Here is a 22,493-nt window from a genome sequence, read left to right as displayed (position 1 = left end):
TACAAAGTTCTGCAGAATCCCTGAGGGTGAGAGATGGAACCTTTGGCCTTGTTTCTGATTTTGCACATCCTGCCTGTGTTTTAATGAAAATGAGAGGGTGATACTCATGTGTGTGTGTCTCCACTCTGCACACACAGGGTTGGCATCCCTCTGAGTCAACATGTATGAAGCCATGATGTGGAGAAAACACCAAGGGCCTAAGTATGCATTAATCCATCTCCTAAATCCCCATCCCAGAGCACTGTAAAAGAAGAAATCAGAAGGGAGAATTAAACCATATGTATAACATTTTCTTTCACAGCTCTTTCATTTAAAAAAAAGAAAGTCAGGCTTTTGTTCTATGGGTCACAAGATTATATAACATTCATGATAATCCAATTCATCCATCCCAAATTAGTACATTCAGATTGAATTAGTTCTCAACAAGGACCTACTTGTATATATAGCACCTAGAACTCTGCCCAATGAATGCTATGTGACAGCCAGGATGGCAGGGGAGTTTGGGGGAGAATGGATACATGTATATGTATGGCCAAATCCCTTCGCTGTTCACCTGAAACTATCACAACACTGTTAATCAGCTATACCCCAAAACAAAATAAAAGTTTTTAAAAAATAGTTTCACAATTTCATTCACCATTGCAATGAAAAGAATGAAATACTAAGAATATATCTACCTAAAGAAACAAAAGACCTATATATAGAAAACTATAAAACACTGATGAAAGAAATCAAAGAGGACACAAACAAATGGAGAAATATACCATGTTCATGGATTGGAAGAATCAATATAGTGAACATGAGTATACTACCCAAAGCAATCTACAAATTCAATGCAATCCCTATCAAGTTACCAATGGGATTTTTCACAGAACTAGAACAAATAATTTAACAGTTTGTATGGAAATACAAAAAACCTCGAATAGCCAAAGCAATCTTGAGAAAGAAGAATGGAACTGGAGGAATCAACCTGCCTGACTTCAGGCTCTACTACAAAGCCACAGTCATCAACACAGTATGGTACTGGCACAAAGACACAAATAGAGATCAATGGAACAAAATAGAAAGCCCAGAGATAAATCCATGCACCTATGGACACCTTATCTTTGACAAAGGAGGCAAGAATATACAATGGATTAAAGACAATCTCTTTAACAAGTGGTGCTGGGAAAACTGGTCAACCACTTGTAAAAGAATGAAACTAGAACACTTTGCAACACCATACACAAAAATAAATTCAAATAGATTAAAGATCTAAATGTAAGACCAGAAACTATAAAACTCCTAGAGGAGAACATAGGCAAAACACTTTCTGACATACATCACAGCAGGATCCTCTATGACCCACCTCCCAGAATACTGAAAATAAAAGCAAAAATAAACAAATGGGATCTAATTAAAATTAAAAGCTTCTGCACAACAAAGGAAACTATAAGCAAGGTGCAAAGACAGCCTTCAGAATGGGAGAAAATAATAGCAAATGAAGCAACTGACAAACAACTAATCTCAAAAATATACAAGCAACTCCTGAAGCTCAATTCCAGAAAAATAAATGACCCAATCAAAAACTGGGCCAAAGAACTAAATAGACATTTCTCCAAAGAAGACATACAGATGGCTAACAAACACATGAAAAGATGCTCAACATCACTCATTATCAGAGAAACACAAATCAAAACCACATTGAGGTACCATTTCACGCCACTCAGAATAGCTGTGATCCAAAAGTCTACAAGCAATAAATGCCGGAGAGGGTGTGGAGAAAAGGGAACCCTCTTACACTGTTGGTGGGAATGTAAACTAGTACAGCCACTATGGAGAATAGTGTGGAGATTCCTTAAAAAACTGGAAATAGAACTGCCATATGACCCAGCAATCCCACTGCTGGCCATACACACCAAGGAAACAAGAATTGAAAGAGACACACATACCCCAGTGTTCATCACAGCACTGTTTATAATAGCCAGGACATGGAAGCAACCTAGATGTCCATCAGCAGACGAATGGATAAGAAAGCTGTGGTACATATACATGATGGAATATTACTCAGCCATTAAAAAGAATACATTTGAATCAGTTCTAATGAGATGGATGAAACTGGAGCCTATTATACAGAGTGAAGTAAGCCAGAAAGAAAAACACCAATACAGTATGCTAATGCATATATATGGAATTTAGAAAGATGGTAACAATAACCTTATATGCGAGAGAGCAAAAGAGACACAGATGTATAGAACAGTCTTTTGGACTCTGTGGGAGAGGGAGAGGGTGGGATGATTTGGGAGAATGGCATTGAAACATGTATAATATCATATAAGAAACGAATCGCCAGTCCAGGTTCGATGCAGGATACAGGATGCTCGGGGCTGGTGCACTGGGACGACCCAGAGGGATGGTATGGGGAGGGAGGTGGGAGGGGCATTCAGGATGGGGAACATGTGTACATCCATGGAGGATTCATGTTGATGTATGGCAAAACCAATACAATATAGTAAAGCAATTAGCCTCCAATTAAAATAAATAAATTTAAATTGAAAAAAAAAGAAGGGGTTAGGAGAAGGAAAACAGTAATTTACATTTGCTAGGGCTTTTGCCAAAGCCCCACTTCCATCCATTGTACAAAGGAAGTCCTTATAGAATCTCATCTTGACTTTGCTGTCTTTGATCATGAGTACCCCAATTCCTTTGAATGTAAACTCCACATTTTGTTTGATGGAAATGGATCGTGACAAAAAAAGCAGCGTCTCCTTCACACATCCTTCCACTATATCTCTGCTAAATGGACCCTCCAAGGATATCATGACAAAATTAAGTGGAACTATTGGGATATCACCTAGAGGAGAAAGGGGGAGAGCAAAGAATTGGAGATTATAACAAAGACATATCATACACACTCACAAATAATCACTTGATTCTCACTTAATACTTAAAAACAGAACTGTACCTGTGAAGCCTTTAGTTGTACTCTTTAATGCTCAATTAAAATTTCCCTAAAAGTAGAATGTTTTTGCTCAGAACAAGCACAATTAGCTTTCTAAACTGTGCTACAGACAAGCTTTTCATTCTCTCTTGTTGAAAGAGAAAGCCCACACAAAGCAATGAAGACCCAGTGTAGTCAAAAATAAATAAATTTTTAAATGGTCGAAAAATCCATCAAATTTACCATACAGAATACAGGCATAACAAATTCTAAGTATAGCTTGTTGGTATTTGTTTTTCCAATATACCATTTTTTGGTAGAAAGTTACTCTGCAAATTAACTTCCAGACATGTTAATTGAAAGGCAAGTTCTAGTCCTTTCACCTTGTCAGCATTGGGGGTAGATGAAGTCTCTTTATCCAGATATAAGTCTGATGCAGGAAGATATGATAAAGAAAGTCAAAAGGAACACAACCAGAAATTAGGAGGGAACCCTCCCACCACAAGTAACCAGAGCAGGTATCACACAAAGCCACACCCTGAAACTGGAATGCAAGTCTCCTGGGGAAGGTGTCATGTCTCCCCCCCATGTCTCTAGCACGAGGGACAAGGCCTGCCATGTCGTTAGCCCTTAGTAAACATTCGTGGAAGGGAAAAAGGAAGGAGGGAAAAGAAGGAGGGAGGAAGGGAATAAGGAAGCAAAGGAAAGAAGGAAGATTTTAGGATGTGAGAGGTATATAAGGTATTAAGTCTTTACAGAATTATTAACCTTCTGCTACTAAGTTGCTCCAGGCAAGAACACTGGAGTGGGTTGCCATTTCCTTCTCCAATGCATGAAAGTGAAAAGTGAAAGTGAAGTTGCTCAGTGAGTGTCCGACTCTGTGACCCCATGGACTGCAGCCTACCAGGCTCCTCCGTCCATGGGATTTTCCAGGCAAGAATACTGGAGTGGGGTGCCATTGCCTTCTCCATTAACCTTCTAACAACTTTTAAATTTCAATAATTTAGATGATATACAATAGAAACACAGTTGATCTTTTCCCAGTTGATATTAACTGTGATTCTTCCAACCAGTAACCCTAATTAACTTTCTCTTCTTTATGACCACTTTTAATTTCTTAGATCTGAAATAAGAATAAAAATCTATATGAGTCAGTGATGTGCCTTGATGTCACATCCGCCCTTGAGCTTCTGAGGTTGAAAATGACCTACAAGAAGACTGAATATTATTCCCTACCTCAGCCCCTCCCTCTGACAAAGGTACCACATGAAAAGAGAGCTTCTCAAAGCAAAAACCAGTAAAGCAACAACTGCCCAAGCATTGCCTTTTCATTTTCATCCCCAGGCTAGTCACATACTGGGAAAGTCTTTAAAATAAAATCTATTTACCAGGAGTATATACTCTGTTTTGTTTGAGTCCATGGATCTGTACTAACTTCTCTGCCATGATAAATACCGGCCTCTGAATTAGGAAAAACTTCTTGTTTCCCACCTCAAGCTTTTGTCTCATGAAAGTGAAAGTTCCAAGTCCGGGAATCTGAACTCCCTGAAAAGACAAAGGGCAAAAAAAAAAAAAAGCAACAGAGAGAATTCACTGAAATGTAAAGAAAAATAATCCTTTGCACTGTTATACCAAAGCACATGAAGAAATTTAAGCATGTGCCTTAAAATGCAATGCTCTTTATGACCCATTACAGCTTTAGTATTTCATGACTCTAAGTTTTCAAAGAAGTATAAAATGTAATATCTCAATCCACAGTGCTTTGCTGATCCATCATCTCCATATCATTCAAAGGCTGTGAGGACTAAAAAAAACATGTATGGGGAGTTCCCTGTGGTCCAGCGGCTAAGACCCTGCGTTCCCAGTGCAGGGGGCCTGGGTTTGATCCCTGGTGGAGGAACTCTATCCCACATGCCACTACTAAGACCTGGTATAGTCAAATAAATAAATATGTTTTTTTAATGTATGGATGCCATAGCTGCTTTTAATCTTTATCTAAGATTACTCTAAGCAGAGATTTTGCCAACAAAGGTCCGTCTAGTCAAGGCTACGGTTTTTCCAGTGATCATGTATGGATGTGAGAGTTAGACTGTGAAGAAAGCTGAGCCGAAGAATTGATGCTTTTGAACTGTGGTGTTAGAGAAGACTCTTGAGAGTCTCTTGGACTGCAAGGAGATCCAACCAGTCCATTCTAAAGGAGATCAGTCCTGGGTGTTCATTGGAAAGACCGATGCTGAAGCTGAAACTCCAATGCTTTGGCCACCTCATGCGAAGAGTTGACTCACTGGAAAAGACCCTGATGCTGGGAGGGATTGGGGGCAGGAGCAGAAGGGGACGACAGAGGATAAGATGGCTGGATGGCATCACCGACTCGATGGACATGAGTTTGCGTGAACTCCGGGAGTTGGTGATGGACAGAGAGGACTTGCATTCATGGAGTCTCAAAGAGTCGGACATGACTGAGTGACTGAACTGAACGGAACTAAACTGAAGATTACTCTTGTCCTAAAAAGAGATGGAAATACCAGACCACCTTACCTGCCTCCTGAGAAATCTGTATGCAGGTCAAGAAGCAACAGTTAGAACCAGACTTGAAACAACAGACTGGTTCCAAATCGGGAAAGGAATACATCAAGGCTGTATACTGTCAACCTGTTTATTTAACTTATATGCAGAGTACATCATGCGAAATGCCAGGCTAGATGACACACAAGCTAGAATCAAGATTGCTAGGAGAAATATCAATAACCTCAGATACGCAGATGATACCACCCTTATGGCACCTTTCTTCATTGGAAGAAGAACTAAAAAGCCTCTTAATGAAAGTGAAAGAAAAGAGTGAAAAAGTTGGCTTAAAACTCAACATTCAGAAAACTTGAGATCATGGCATCTGGTCCTACCACTTCATGGCAAATAGATGGGAAAACAATGGAAACAGTGACAGACTATTTTGGGAGTTTCAAAATCACTGCAGCCATGAAATTAAAAGACACTTGCTCCTTGAAAGAAAAGCTATGACCAACCTAGACAGCATAATAAAAAGCAGAGACATTGCCAACAAAGCTCCATCTAGTCAAAGCTATGTTTTTTTCAGTAGTCATGTATGGATGTGAGAGTTGGACTATAAAGAAAGATGAGTGCCAAAGAATTGATGCTTTTGAATTGTGATGTTGGAAAAATCCCTTAAGAGTCCCTTGGACTGCAAGGAGATCTAACCAGTCAATCCTAAAGGAAATCAGTCCTGAGTGTTCATTGGAAGGACTGATGCTGAAGCTGAAACTCCAATACTTTGGCCACATCACCAACTTGATGGGCATGAGTTTGAGCAAGCTCCGGGTGTTGGTGATGGACAGGGAAGCCTGGCATGCTGCAGTCCATGGTGTTGCAGAGTCGGACACAACTGAGCGACTGAACTGAACTAACTGAAATTGTGTGACAGTTTAAATTTTAATCCCTTGCCATCAGGGGGAGAGAATTTCTGCTTCCTCATTCTCTTTCTCTTTTTAAAACCATTTATCTATTCATTTACTTGTCTGCGCCAGATCTTAGTTGTGGCACACAGGGTCTTGATCTTCGCTGCGGCATATGGGATCTTTTAGTTATGGCATGTGGGATCTAGGACCCTAAACAGGGATCAGACCCAAGCCCCTGGCATTGGGAGCATGGAGGATTAACCACTGGACCACCAAGGAAGTCCCTCTCATTCTTTATGGTAGGTTTAATGTCCCTCACTTAAAATCAGACAACCCAAAACATACAAGATACATGCTATAGTGTGGTGATCTTGGTTAATGTGCAGAAGCAAAAGATTGTGGCTATCACTCTAGGTCTCTGTCTTCCTGGAAACATCATACATCAAAGGTTACAAAGTCAAATGCTACAGGAGCCAAGAAAGGATGCAAGGGAGTGAAGGTACTGAGCCAGAGAATACGATGGCTAAGGAGTGCATGCCCCATCTAAAGGGGAGAGACCCTTGTCAGCTTCAGCCAAGGGTCACATGTACTGAACAAAAACTGATTTTGTTAATGGGCTGATTTTTCAAGAAAAAAAAATTTGTACAAACTCTCCCAATTTTAAGTTCTGATGACTAATTTAAATTATCAGATCAAACAAAATAGATTGCACAGATGAATTCAGATCAAAGGTTCTCATATTGGGACCTCTGAGTAGGATATAAACATTTCACAATATCCCAGCACCCTCGAAACTCCCAACATCTCTGTTCAGTTCTGTGGCATCCAAACTCAAGACTTGATGGGAAGAAATAGCCCATCCCTGGACAAAGGTTCTCAATTTTGGCAAGTAGAGTTCAGTCTCTGACTGCCTTCTTACATTTCATTTAAAATCCATTTCCTGCAAGGAGGCAAGACAAGAAGCATCATATCCTCCTAGAGCCACTCCAGGAACTACCAGATCACAGATGAACAGAATCCATCGGCTTCCTCTCTACACACCTGGGCTGATCAGTGATACACTTCCTATCACTGGAACAGCAGAACTTTCACGTTCGTTACCTAAGGGTGAAATCCGTATCTGTTAAATCTACCAACCACAAGTCCTAAGTGTGAGCATCATAAAATCACAAGACTGCAGGTGACACTGGATGGCTCTAAAATCTGCTATCTTGCTCCCAGCAAAACTATTGGAGACTAAGGAGGAAACATTCTTTGATTAAAATTAAATTTAAATTTAAATTAAAGTATAAATCTTACCTTGTGTAAGGACAGCTGCCGTTCCACAAATTCTGACACATTTCCCCAAATAGTAGAAACTTCTGAAAGTCAAGGTAAATAAAATATAATGTATGAATAATTTATGAAAGCACACCTGTGATAGTATCTTAGTGTTCATAAATAAAAAATGTGAATACGAAATACAGAACAAATAATTTACATTATTTATTTTAAGTGATAATAATTTCTAATTAATTAAAATTAACAGAAAATAAAGTCACTCCCCAAAGTTAATTTTCCTAATAAGCAAAGTTAACTCGCTTTAAATTCCAAAAATGTGAAAGAGGAGGCAAAAGAGAAAGAGAAGGTGGAGAGGAAGGGGAGAAAATCTTTGTAGAATAAAGGGAAATGTCACACCTGGCCCTTTATTCTATAAACATAGTTGTTGTTAGTTGTGTCAGATTCTTGGCTATCCCATGGACTGTAGCCTGCTAGGCCTCTCTGTTTCTGGAACTCTCCAAACAAGAATACTGGAGTGGGTAGCCATTCCCTTCTCCAGGGGATCTTCCTGACCCAGGGATCAAACCCAGGTCTCCTGCATTGCAGGCAGATTCTTAATCGTCTGAGTTAACCTAGTGTTATCTAGACTTTTATTTTTTTATATAAATACATATGTGCTTGTGCTGAGTCTCAGTTGCAGCACAAGGGATCTTGAATCTTCATCAAGGCATGTGGAACCTTCAGTTGTGGCACGCAAGATCTTTTTTCAGTTGTAGCTTTCGAACTCTTAGCTGCAGCATGTGGGATCTAGTTCCCTGACCAGGGATCGAACCAGGGCCCACTGCATTGTGAACATGGAGTCTTAGCCACTGGACCACCAGGGAGGTCCCTAATCTAGGCTTTTCTTAATGACCCATTCAAGAAGCTTCTAAGAGTCTACACTGTCCCATCTGATTAACATGAGCCTTCATTCTCACACCATTCCATAATATAGGAAGGAGGCCAGGGGCCACTAAAGCATGAAAGATCATTGTCTGTACATTAACTGTCTCTGCACTTTTATTTTTGCTTCATTCTTGACTGCTTTCACTCTCAATAGTCACCACTGGACTCCGGCTGTCACTCCTCTCTGCTACGAGTGCTCTGCAGGCTCACCACCCAGTCTTAATTCACTGCTTCTGATCACCTGTGCTCTTGCCTTCAACAAATATACTAACATTATGTCTAAAATAATAATTTTTAAAAACAGACTTTTGGGTAAGGGCCCAAAGGGCTTTACTTTGTATTTGGACATAGACTTCATACTCTCTACTTTGAATGATCAGAGGGCGGCCTTCTATGCTTATTTTCTTGTTCTGAGCTATGTTCCAGGAAAGCTGTGGTAGAAAAATAAGTAGTTGTCAATTACTAGTGTTAATGTATGATATGAAGGAAAACTCTGGGTATAACTAATACTCATAAATATAGAAATCCATGTCTGTGTTGACATTTCCATTCCAAACTTAGTCATGAGTTTATTACAGATATTTTCCACTAGTGAACTCTTTCTGCAAATCAAAAGAGTGCTGTGTTTTAATTCTCAAAAGAAAGGATCAAGAACAGTGGCAAATACCAGCTCACCACTTCTTGGCATAGATGCAGTTGGGCACAAAAACCCATTCTTTCCCCATTTTAGAGACTGCTTGATTTACTCTTGTAACTGTTTTTCCTAATGGTTTAAACCACTACCTAATGTGGAAAATTGCACTCATTTAATCCTGTATATCAGCATTATAAATATTTTTATTAATATGCCAGAGAATGAACAGGATGGGCAATGAGAAGTAGCAGTGACTCATGGGTTTCCCTAATGGCTCAGTGGGTAAAGAATCAATCTGCAATGCAGGAGACACCAGTTTGATACTGAGAGGGTAACAGGCAGGAAGGCTAGGGGTCTCCAAACAGAGGAAACAGACTGCAAGTGTCAGACGTTTTTTATCTCTTTCTTAAGTGGCAGGAGGAAACTACACATGTTAGATTTTTTTCCCTTCTCTATACAAATTTAAAAGGTTTCTCTTAAAATTTTGTGTTGCCATGATGACACCTGGTTCCACCTGAACTTAACTTTTCTCAAACTTTGAGCTAACCAATGCATTTTTCTTATGGGAATATTTTTTTAAGCTAGTTAGTGAACTATGTATAACCCTAGACTCTGAGTTTCTCCACGTAAGACACAGAACTGATAAGGGCTCCACAAACCGGTATGTTTTACTCATACATTGTTCTCCTAATCTATGTTAATGAAACTGTACATTTACTTGGAAACCTGCCTTTCTGCAAGATTCATGTCAATCATTTTATGGCCTGGGATGACTCACCTGGTACCAATGTTATCTCAAAATGTATGTTGTGGGTGAGGGGCCTGGTGACAGTCTTTGAGTTTTGAGACATTTCCTTTCTCTAATTAGCAATCTGCTGGTAGCTATATAACACTGAGCTAAAGACTGGCGGGGGCACTCTTTCTGCCCCCTTCTGATGTGTATGTCAGAAGCTTTTCTCTATTTCTTTTATACTTTAATAAAACTTTATTACATAAAAGCTCTGAATGATCGAGTCTTGTCTCTGGTCCCAGATTGAATTCTTCCCCTCTGGAGGTCAAGAACTCTGGCATCTTTCACAACTCAGCAACAACCTTTCAATCCCTGGGTTGGGAAGATCCCCTGGAGGAGGAAATGGTAACCCACTCCAGTATTCTTGCTGAAAAGACCTATAGACAGAGGAGCCCAGCAGACTACAGTCCAGAGTCAGACACGACTGAGCATGCATGCACAGATGGAAGTGACTCTTATGAGCCTCGAGGAACAAGTTGGGTGATGGAAACTCACTCACCAAGAAAACTAGGACTGCATGCTACAGCGAGCTGGATGCCAACTCTGCCCTTCACTCTAAATCATGGATATAGAGTTTATTCAATATACTCAAGTATGCCTTCTACTCTGTCCCATTCTACTCTATTTCCCACTCTTCCTCACCCTTACAGACAAAAGAATTCTGTCTGCTGCTGGCTGCTAAGAATTAATAGTCTCAACTGTTTCCTGAATTCAAATTCTCATCATGACTAAAAATATTTAATTCACTAATGTTACAGAACCTCAGTAGCCAGACTTACAAGAAGGCTTTTCAAAGTCAAAACTGTTAAGCCTTTCACCTAGAGTGATGATACGCAGCTCACATTTCAGGAAAACAATCTATACCAAAATGAAATGATTTAATTAGGGCCAGGAGAAATTGTATAGCTGGCAACCAGACCCTACTGAAAAGACCTGACTGAGCTTAATTAGAAATTTGAAGATCCTCTTTCCTCATTTGAAAGATACATTCAAGTCCAACTGTGTAATTTTACCCTATAAAATCTAATGGGGTGGGAGTAGGGGGCCTCCCTAGTGGCACAGTGGATAAGAATCTGTTTGCCAATGCAGGAGACACGGTTTAGATCCCTAATCTGGGAAAATCCCACATGCTGCAGGGCAGCTAAGCCCATGGACTACAACTACGGAGCCAGTGCTCTAGAACAAGGGATATATTGCAACTACTGGAATCTGCGGGCTCTCCTTGTGGCTCAGCTGGTAAAGAATCCGCCTGCAATGCGGGAGACTAGGGTTCAATCCCTGGGTTGGGAAGATCCCCTGGAGAAGGGAAAGGCTATCCACTCCAGTATTCTGGCCTAGACAATTCCATGGACTGTAAAGCCCATGGAGTCGCAAAGAGTCGGACACGACTGTGCGACTTTCACTTCACTTCACTTCACTTCACTGGAGTCTGCACACCCTAGAGCCTGTGCTCAGAAACAAGAGAAGCCACCACAGTGAGAAGTTCTCATGCTGCCCGTAGAAGGCAACCCCATCTCGCTGCAACTAGAGAAAAGGCTACAAGCAATGAAGACCTGGCACAGTCAGAAATAAATAAATAAAATAATAAAAATATAATAGGCAAAGTCTTATTAGACCAGAGTTTATTATTCTAAGCTGAAATTTTATATTTTTCACTGAAGGAAAAGGAAAACATGTACATAATTTCCTTCAGGAAATGAAGCCTTTAAGCCTCTATAATTCAAATGGAACAGACCTGGAAATCTTGCCGACTGTGTTTTCTAACTTTGATTTTTTTTCCATGCTCCAAAGTGTCAGGAAAAGAATCACTAAATCTCAAAAGAAAAATACTTCTAATCCAGTCTAAAAAGCAATCTAAAGAATATGCTACTGTTATATTTTTAGGAACGCTGAGGTTATTTATTTTGACCAAACACTGAAATACCAAGAACCACAAGAAATCATCCCTGGATGTACCTTCCATATTCAATTCAACCTTCATTTAACTTCAGATTCTAAACATTTTGTGCTTTCAAAACCGTATTTTTAAACACAATGCCAAATGTATTCCAGGTAGGAACACTTTACCTTATATATAATCATTATTAAAAAAAAAAGACCAAGTGCCCATTATGTATATTACAGAATAATCTATACTTGAAATAGATACTAATATCAAAAGGAAAAGATAAGTCCCCTAACTTTATAAAACATCTTATAAAACTAAAATATTGATATACAAACAGAGCAAATTATTAGAGAGTGATTTAGACAAGGAAACATATTCCCAGAGCATAGTGCAGTGGAAAGGCACACTGTGCTGTGTGTCTGGAGACCTACAGCCTTCCGGCCCCCATGGACTGCTCACTGTGCAGCCTTCGATAGTTTCGACCGATTCCCATCTGTAAAGTGATGATGGTTCCCTCCAAGTACTACTGCTGTTCTCTAGTTGGTCAGTCACGTCCAGCTCTTTTGTGACCCCATGCACTGTACCCCGCCAGGCTCCTCTGTCCTTGGGATTTCCCAGGCGAAAATACTGGCATGGGTTGTCACAACTACTGAGCCCTCGGGCTGCAACTAGTGAAGTCGGTTCGCCTAGAGTCTGTGCTCTGCAACAGGAGAAGACGGTGCAGGGAGAAGCCTGAGAACCGCAACAAAGAGGAACTAACCCCTGCTCGCCGCAACTGGAGAAAGCCCGGGCAAAGCAATGAAGACCCAGGACGGCCAAAAATGATTTCTTTTTTTTTTTAAATCTCGATGTCACTTTGAGAAAGAAACTGTCTAACCAAGCCTAGCAAATTTTCTATTGAGGATGTCAAGTCTTCTTCCAAACAGCCATTTCTTCTTTTTAATCTCAGTTTGTTGTTGTTGTTGTTTTTAAACTTTTTTGGCTGCTACAGGTAGCATGCAGTATCTCACTTCCCCAGCCAGGGATGGAGCCCATTCACCCACTCCCCTCGCTGTAGAAGCCCAGAGTCTTAACCACTGGACCACCAGGGCAGTCCCTTGATCTCACTTTCTTAACACAAGTCTGAGATACCAGCCTTGCCTGAATTCTGAGAAGGAGCCATTTGGGGTGGTTGTTTGTAGCCAGCATTTATTGAGACTTAACTCCACGTCCCTGCGTGTACATTATCTCATTTAATTAAACCCCCCTCAGCTGGCCCCTTTCTCTCATTAAAGAAGTCAGTAAACAAAAGTGTCTTAAGACTTAATGCTCCCAAGTGCAGGTGGTCTGGGTTCCATCCCGGGTCAAGGAAATCCCTCCCACACCGAGCAAGTGAGTTAGCAAGGGGCAACTAAGACCCAGCGCAGCTAAAGAAATGAAAAGAGCCTTCGGATGTCCACCATGAGTCGGCTGTGATTACCAACTGCTTGACAAGGCAACACGGGCCCTTCAAGGCCCTCCAGAGACAGGGGATGGGGAGAAGCCCTTAGCTTTGCCCCAAGCAGGTAAAGGCTCGTCCTCAGCCCCCAGCCCCTGTCGCTTACCCTCCTGGCTCAGCGAGGGCAGCGTGGGCAGCAGGTGCCTGCCGACGTCCTGTAGCGAAGGGAGGATGGTGTCCAGCATCTCTGGTCCCCTGTCGGCCAGATGCTGCCTCTTTTCTTCTTCAGATGGAGTTTACACAAACGTGGTTGTCCCACTCTCCAGCCTCCCTCTCCTGGGAAATTTGGATGTACCTTAAAAATTACCAAATCTCGATTTTTTTTTTTTTTCTTTCTTAAACGTTTTTTTCTTGCCGTCCCCCACCCCCTGCCCCCGATTCTGGCTCTCCCTGAAAGGTGCCCACCACAGGAACTCAGAGAGCTGTTAGGCACTTGAATTAAAAAGCACAAATCCAAGCTCTGGGGACCTCTCGGAGGCCCACTGAGAGGGTCAGCCGGAGCGCGCGGAGCGGGGTAAGGGGACCGCGGGAGGGCGGGCCCGCCGAGAGTCAGGGAAAAGCGTGTTGCTAGGACGCGATAAAGGCTCGCTCCGTTGCTAGGGAGTCCGAATAAGGCCGCGGCCCAGCCCCCTAGGTGTGTCTGGTCCCAGGTGGCCCGGTTGAATCAGAGCTCCAGGCAGAGAGAAATTGGGAAGTAACAATGTTTTTTGTTTATTTTTTTCTTTCCCTTTCCTTCTTGCCCTGAGCAGCGAAGAGACGTGTCGCTTTGGTAATCACCCTGGACAAATCTGGAAATAAGCGTTTGTCCCGAGTGATGGACTTTCTGAGTCTCTGGGTCTGTTTGAGAGTTTGAGTGCCAGCTGGAATTTGTCTCGTGTCTGATTTTTCCTAGACTCCTCTCCCAGGAAATGGAGGGCAGGAGGACTGGCGAGGGAGTCGACTTCTTTTTCATTACAGTCAGTTTCTCCTTCCTTCTACACTTAATGAATCTTCTCCTGCAGAACTGTTTTCATACTCTCTCCTCTGCTGACAATGAATTATCACAAAGCAAGCACACTCATGTAAACCCCATTCAGGTCAAGAAATAGAACTCCACCATTACCACAGAAATGCACCTCATTCCCCCTCCCGACATTATTCCAACAAATACCATCAATTAATTTTACCTGTATTTGAACTTTTAGAAGCATACAGTATGCATGCTTCGGTGTATGGCTCTGTCACTAAACATTGTGAGATTCTTCTGTGATTTCTTCAGTAGCGATTTGTTCATTTTCACTGTTGCATGTTATCCTTTTGTGTGACGATTGCACACTTGATTTATCCATTCCACTGTTGAGGGAGACATGAATTGTTTCCCTTTGGAGCTATTAGGAATAATGTTGCTGCAACCATTCTTGAACAAACTTTTTCGTTTTGGCTGTGCTGGGTCTCTGTTGCTAAGTGCTGCTTTCTCTAGTTGCCGAGATCAGGGGCTTCTCATTGAGTGACTTCTCCATATTAACTCTCATATTTGAGATATGAAGAGAATGTAACAGCAGTACAAGGAGGGGGAGGTTACTTCTGAGATGACTGGTTTGAATGCTTACCAAAGAGATTTGGGATTACTTGGAAGGTGTAGATGGCTCCTGAAGGCTTTGGGATAAGATGACGTGATCACTCACACAGACTATTATATTCTTCAGTATTAAAATGGAGTTGGTATTTCATTATGTGGCATAAAGAATCTATATGTCAGATGGAAACTATTCAGTTGATCCTCAAACAGTACAAATCTGAACTGCCCAGGTCCCCTTGCATGCAGATTTTTTTCACTAAATATATATGCTATAGTAACACAGATCCTGGAATAGCTGAATCCATGGATGTGGAACAGCAGATATCAGGGTGGGGGTAGAGGGGCATGAGGGATACTTGACTGTAAAGTTGGGGAGGGGGTTCCACTGTGGGGAGGGTTGGCACTCCAAACCTTACCCGCTCCCATTGTTCAAGGTCAACTGCAATCAGAGAAATTTCTGACAGAGATGAGGGAAAGCCACCCAATAACTAAAAGCATAAAAGCATGTCTTGGGAAGATTGACCCCAGAGTGATTTATGTCATTGGGAGTGACAGCTGTTTATAAACACTTGACAGACGAAATGGCAAAGATGTAACACGACTGAAGAAAGGTAAATTAGATAATATTACAGATGAGAATACTTTGAGACTAAGCTATGGAATAATCTCCCAAGGAAGAAATGTAGGAAAACTCAAGTCAGACTATTAAAGAAAAAGAACATGTCAAGTAATAGATAGCACACTATCACCACTCTACCTGGTGCACTTGCAGGATAAAAGTCTAATAGAACTTTCCCATGTTTAATAGATGTGATCTCAATGAATAATAAATATGATAATGATACCTATGTATATAGCATTGTTTATTAATGGATGCTAAGTTAATATTTATGCCGTACTCACCTGACCTGTCATTCTTATAAACATTTTGCATGTTTTCCCCCCATTTCAAATAAGAAAGAATAAAAATTTTGGCAATTGAAGACCTGAGTTCACACCTGATGTTAGCATAAATAATTTGTATGGCTGAAAACATGTTAATACTTCAGAGCTTCAGTTTTTCACTCATAAGACAGGAATAATGATAACAGAGGAAATTGCAGTACACTTAAGGAAACAATAGGAGGGACTTCCCTGGTCATCCTGTGGTCAAGAATACACCTTTCAATGCAGGGGACACAGGTTCCATCCTTGGTCAAGGAACTAAGATCCCACATGCTTCAGGGCTATTAAGGCTGCGTGCTGAAACTAGAGAGAAGTCCACACAACGCAATGAAAGTCCAGCAGGAAGCCAACTAAGACCCAGTGGAGCCAAAAATTAAAAGAATAAATAAGAAACAATGGGAAAAATTAAATGAGAAAAAAGTTTTGGCTTCCAAACATACTAAACTTGGAGCTAGTCAGATATAGAAAGACAAGCATCATCCGATATCACTTATACATGGAATCTTTTAAAAAAGAGAATACAAATTAACTTATTTATAAAACAGAAGTAGAGTCATGGATGTAGAAAATAAACTACGGCTACCAGGAGATCAGGGGGTGGAGGGATAAACTGGGAGATTGGGATTGACACATACACACTACTCTATATAGAATGGGTAACTAATCAGAACCTGGTGGGTAGTACAGGGAATTCTACTTAATACTCTGTAATAGCCCACATGGAAAAGAATTTAAAAACAAAAATAAGAGCATATGTATAACTGATTCACTCCGCTGTACACCTGAAACCAACACAACACTGTAAATCAACTATACTCCAACAAAAGATCTTTTAAAAAATGAGGGAGTGGAAATTCCCTTGTGGTGCTAATGGTAAAGAACTCACCTGCCAATGAAAGAAACTTAAGAGATGTGGATTCAACCCCTGAGTTAAGATCCCCTCGAGGAGGGCATGGCAACCCACTCCAGTATTCTTGCCTGGAGAATCCCATGGACAGAGGAGCCTTGTAGGCTACAGTCCATGGGGTCAGACACAACTGAAGCAACTTAGCACACACAGCACAGCACCAGTGGTTAGGCATTTTCATTGCCTAGAGTCTGAGTTCAGTCCCTGGTTGGGGAACTAAGTTCCCACAAGCCATATGATGTGACCAAAAAAAAAAAAAAAAAAGAGAAAAATCAAGATATTCCCAGATGAAAACTGAGGATGTTTATTACCTTTAGACATGCCCTGCAAGAAATGCTAAAGTGAATCTTGCAAATTGAAATGAAAGGACATTTGAAGTAACTCAAAGCCATGTGAAGAAATAAAGATCTCAGTAAAGGAGAGTACATGGGCAATTACATAACCTAGTACCAACGCTGGGCTTCCCAGGTGGTGCTAGTGGTAAAGAACCTGCCTGTCAATGCAGGAGACATAAGAGACCTGGGTCAGGCAGATCCCCTGGAGGAGGGCATGTCAACCCACTCCAGTATTCCTGCCTGGAGAATCCCATTGACAGAGGAGCCCGGCGGGCTACAGTCCATAGAGTCTCAAAGAGTTGGACATGACTGAACAACTTAGCACGCAGGCACTCATGCATTACTATTGTAACAATGGTTTGTGATTTCAGTTTTTAGTTTTCTGTATGATTTAAGAGACATACTTTTTTTAGAAAGGAAATTGACTACAGCAAAGATAATAAAATATTTTAGGGTTTATAAAATATATGAAAGTAAAATGTATGTAAACAATAGCACAGAGGCTGGAAGAGAGGAAATGGAAGTATACACTTGTCGAGTTCTTATATGTAAAGTGTTATCACTTGAAGATAGATTGGGACAGGTTAAACATGTATACTATAAATACAATAGAATTGTAACAAGTAAGCCCCCTCAACATGGAATTTAAAAATCAGTTAGTCCAAAAGAAGGCAGAAAAAGAGAACAAAGAGAACAAAAGCCAGACAAGACAAACAGAAAACAAATAGCAAGATGGTAGATTCGAATTCAGGGCTTCCCAGGTGGCACTAGCAGTAAAGAACCCACCTGCCAGTGCAGGTAGGTGTAAGAGACACAGGTTTAGTCCCTGTGTCGGGAAGATCCCCTGGAGGAGAATATGGCAACCCGCTCCAGTAGTCTTGCCTGGAGAATCCCATGAACAGAGGAGCTTGGAGGGCTACAGTCTGTAGGGTCGCACAGAGTCAGTGACTTAGCAAGACCCCACTATAGGTTGCCTATCAGAAACACATTCAGAATATAAACAAATAGGCAAAGACTAAATGGGTGGCAAAAAGTATACCACACTAACACTAATCAGTAAATACTAGAGTGGTTATATTACCATCAGACAAGTTAGATTTCAGAGCAACGGATGTTACCAGAGATAGAGTACCATTTCATAATGATAAAGGGGTCAATTTATGAACAAGACATAAAAATCTTAATTTTTACATCCTAATTATCCTATTATATTTATGCTCTTAATAACAGAGCTCCAAAATATATGAAGCAAAAACAAATAATTTGAAGATTACTAGTTTTTTTTTAAATTTTCTTAGTACAAAGACATGATTTTTGTGTTTGGTAGTCTCTTGGTCATGTCCAACTCTTTATGACCCCATGGACTGTAGCCTGCCAGGCTCCTCTGTCCATGGAATTCTCCAGGCAAGAATACTGTAATGAGTAGTGCTTTCTTTCTCCAGGGGATCTTCCTGACCCAGGGATCGAACTTGGGTCTCCTATGTTGTAGGCAGATTCTTTACCATATGAGCCACCACGGAAGCCCAATACAAAGACATACCTATAATTTATTATTTTATATCAACTTCAAACTCACCTCAAACTATAATAATATTTCTCTTGAACAAGGACATTACCTATAGAGAATGACTAACAAATTACTTCCAAATTTTCCCACAAAAAAAAAACAGCAGACCCATATGGCTTTAATGATGAATTCTTCAAAATATTAAAAAAAATACTAAATTTACAAATACTCAAAGAATAGAAAAAGAGAGAAGACTTCTGATCTCAGTTTTTTAAGATCATTAAAACATTCATACCAAAACTAAAAAAGACATTACAAAAAAGAAAAATTACAGGCCAGTGTCTCTTTTGAATGTAGATGTAAAAATCCTGACAAAATATCAGTAAACAGGATTCCATGGATATTAAAAAAAAAAAAATGTGATGCATCACAGCCAAGAGGGGTTTATTCCAGGAATAAAAGGACAGTTTAACATTTAAAAATTCCATCAGTGTAATTCACAACATTAACAGAATTTTTAAAAATAGGGAGAAAGTGCAGTCATGTCAATAGATGGAGAAAACACATATGATAAAACTAAATATGCATTCACAATTTCAGAAGGAAGAATCCTCAACAAAGTAGAAATGGAAGGAAATAGGATTTTTGAAAAATTATCTAGTAATAAAACCCTATAGGTAAGGACTTCCCTGGTGGTCCAGTGGATAAGACTCTGTTCATAGTGCAGGGGGCCCAGGTTCAATCCCTGGTCAGAGAACTAGATGCCACATGGAGCAACATGGATGCCACATGGAAGATCTTGTGTGCTGTGACTAAGACCCAGTGGAGCCAGATAAATTTAAAAGAAATTTATTTTTTTTAACATCATATTCAGTGGTGCAGCAGTCAAAGCTTTCTCCCCAACAAGATGAGCACCACAGCTTTTACTATCATTGTGCTGGAGGCCCTACATGGTGCTATAAGACTAGAAATAAATAAAAGATACTATTGGGAAAAAAGTACAATGATTTTCACTCACATTTTACATGACTGTAAAAACAAAATCTGAAAACATATCAACTATTAAAATCATAAGTTTACCAACAAGCTCTTTAGATATAAGCTTAAGGTATAGAAGTGAAAGTGAAAGCCACTCAGTCGTGTCCGACTCTTTGAGACTCACCCCATGGACTGTATAGTCCATGGAATTCTCCAAGTCGAATATTAGAGTGGGTAGCTATTCCCTTCTCCAGGGGATTGTCCCAAACCAGGGATTGAATCCCGTATTGCAGGCAGATTCTTTACTAGCTGAGCCACAAGTGAAGCCCAAAGTATAAAAGGAAGGGAATGTCACTCAGTCGTGTCCGATTCTTTGCGACCCTGTGGACTGTAGCCTACCAGGCTCCTCTGTCCATGGGATTTTCCAGGCAATAGTACTGAAGTGGATTGCCATTTCCTTCTCCAGCGGATCTTCCCAACCCAGGGATCAAACCCGGGTCTCCCGCATTGTAGACAGACACTTTACTGTCTGAGCCACTAGGGAAGTCCATCAAAGTATAAAAAAACAACTGTATTTCTATGTACTATCAAGAAATGATCAGAAAATGAAATGTTTAAAAATACCACTTATATTAGAATGAAAAAATCAAACATCTAGGAACAAGTTTAAGAGAAGTTTCATAAAGCTAATGTTGAAAATTGCAAAATATTGCAAGTCTGTACTATAGATGCTGCTGCTGCTGCTAAGTTGCTTTAGTCGGGTCTGACTCTGTGCGACCCCATAGACGGCAGCCCACCAGGCTCCCCTGTCCCTGGGATTCTCCAGGCAAGAACACTGGAGTGGGTTGCCATTTCCTTCTCCAATGCATGAAAGTGAAAAGTGAAAGTGAAGCTGCTCAGTCGTGTCCCACTCTTAGCGACCCCATGGACTGCAGCCTACCAATCCATGGGATTTTCCAGGCAAGAGCACTGGAGTGGGTTGCCATTGCCTTCTCCGTTGTACTATAGAAAGAAATTTAAAATGACCTAAATAAATGGAAAGCAAAATCATGTTTATGAATCAAAAGACTGAATATTGATGTCCAACTTGATGTCTAGATTTGACATAAATGCAATCAAAAGCCCAGCATGAATATTTGGTGGCTACTGACAGGTTGAATCTTAAATTTATCTGGAAATACAAAGAACCTAAAATAGCCAAGACTATCATAAAGATTAATAAAATCACAGAACTTATACTTTGGCCACCTCATGCAAAGAGTTGACTCATTGGAAAAGACTTTGATGCTGGGAGGGATTGGGGGCAGGAGGAGAAGGGGACGACAGAGGATGAGATGGCGAGTCTGAGTGAACTCCGGGAGTTGATGATGGACAGGGAGGCCTGGCGTGCTGCGATTCATGGGGTCGCAAAGAGTCGGACACAACTGAGCGACTGAACTGAACTGAACTGAACTATACTATCAGAGTTCAAGATTTACTATAAAGCTGCAGTAATTAAGACAGCAGGCTTCCCAGGGGGAGAAGTGGTAAAGAATCCAGCTGCCAAGGAGGAGACATGTGTTCAGTCTCTGGGCCAGTGAGATCCCCTGGAGGAGGAAATGGCAATGCACTCCAGTATTCGTGCCTGGAAAATTCCATGGACAGAGGAGCCTGGTGGGCTACAGTCCATGGGGTCACAAAGAGTCAGACGTGACTTAGCAACTAAATAACAACAACAATTAAGACAGTGGAGCATTAGTGCAAGGAGAGACCAATATAACAAAACAGAGATCAGAAATACCCTATATTTATAGTCACTTTACGACAAAGTGTCATCGCAATTCAGCAGGGAACTGATAGTCTTCCTCATTAAAAGGCACTTTAACAACTTCATATTCAAATGGGAAAAGCAATAAACCCTACCTCACATCAAGCTCCAAAATTAATTCAAGGTGGATCATAGATCTAAACATGAAAGCTAGAAAATAAAGCTCTAGAAGAAAAGGTAGGAGAGTAACTTCACAGGTTTCGAGCAGGCAAAGACGTCTTATACATAACAGAGAAAGCACTGACTTCAAAAGACAAAATTCTTGAATGTGACTTCATTAAAACTGAGAACTTCTATCATCAGAACACATTAGCAGGAAACTGGATAGGCAAATTAAAAACTGGGGGAATATATTTGTAATACATATCTGATAAAGAATTATACCCATAATATATAAAGAACTTCATATATCAATAAGAAAGCTTTTTAAATTGACAAAATACTTGAACATGGACTTCTTACAAAAGGAAGCGAAACAGACATACTTTATGACACAGCAATTTCACTCCTAAGTATATCTTCCCCTCAATAACATATCAAGTACATATGTCTATAAAAACTTGTATAAGAATATTTTCACCAGCTTTACTCCTAATAGCCAAAAACTAGCAACAACCTAAACACCCGTTAGTGGGTGAATAAATAAACTGTGGTGTGTTCATATAAAGGACTATGAAAATAAAGAAACTACTAAATAAAGAAAGCTACTACATAAAAATAAGAAACTACTGATATGCAGAACACAGATAAATCTTCAAAATATTATGATGAGAAAAAAAAAGAACAATGCAAGAGTACCAACTCTAGATTACATGTATCTGAACCTGAAAAATCAGTAAACTAATTTATGTGATAGAATTCAGAAAACCTACCTCTGGGACTCACTTGGTGGTCCAGTGGCTAAGACACCATGCTTTCAATGCAGGGGAACCAGGTTCGATCTCTGATCAGGAAGCTAGATCTCCCACGCCACAACTAAGATCAAAGATCCCATGTGCCAGAGCAAAGATCCAGTGCAGCCAAATAAAATAAATAATTAAAAAAGAAAACCTACCTCTGAGAAATAGGGTATCAACCAGAGGGCAGCACAGAGAATTTCCTCAGGGGCTGAAAATGTTCTGTATCTTGA

General features: G+C 40.5%; 1 protein-coding gene across 2 annotated transcripts in view; it reads right to left on the bottom strand.

Moving 5' to 3' along the window:
* Window positions 1-13,512, bottom strand: part of CCDC81 (coiled-coil domain containing 81) — a 39,219-nt gene extending 25,707 nt beyond the window's left edge. The window contains exons 1-4 of one of the 2 annotated variants that reach the window (XM_068978802.1): window positions 13,434-13,512; window positions 7,633-7,694; window positions 4,309-4,465; window positions 2,577-2,833 (exon numbers count right to left, since the gene is read on the bottom strand). In XM_068978802.1, coding sequence (XP_068834903.1) covers window positions 2,577-2,833; window positions 4,309-4,465; window positions 7,633-7,694; window positions 13,434-13,512 — 555 coding nt within the window. The remainder of the gene's footprint in view (window positions 1-2,576; window positions 2,834-4,308; window positions 4,466-7,632; window positions 7,695-13,433) is intronic. The other variant, XM_068978803.1, reaches the window with a different exon arrangement.
* Between the last annotated feature and the right edge of the window lie 8,981 nt (window positions 13,513-22,493).

Source organism: Capricornis sumatraensis, chromosome 8, assembly GCF_032405125.1.
Source record: "Capricornis sumatraensis isolate serow.1 chromosome 8, serow.2, whole genome shotgun sequence".
NCBI classification, from domain to species: Eukaryota; Metazoa; Chordata; class Mammalia; order Artiodactyla; family Bovidae; genus Capricornis; species Capricornis sumatraensis.
This window is presented reverse-complemented; position numbering and strand designations above follow the sequence as displayed.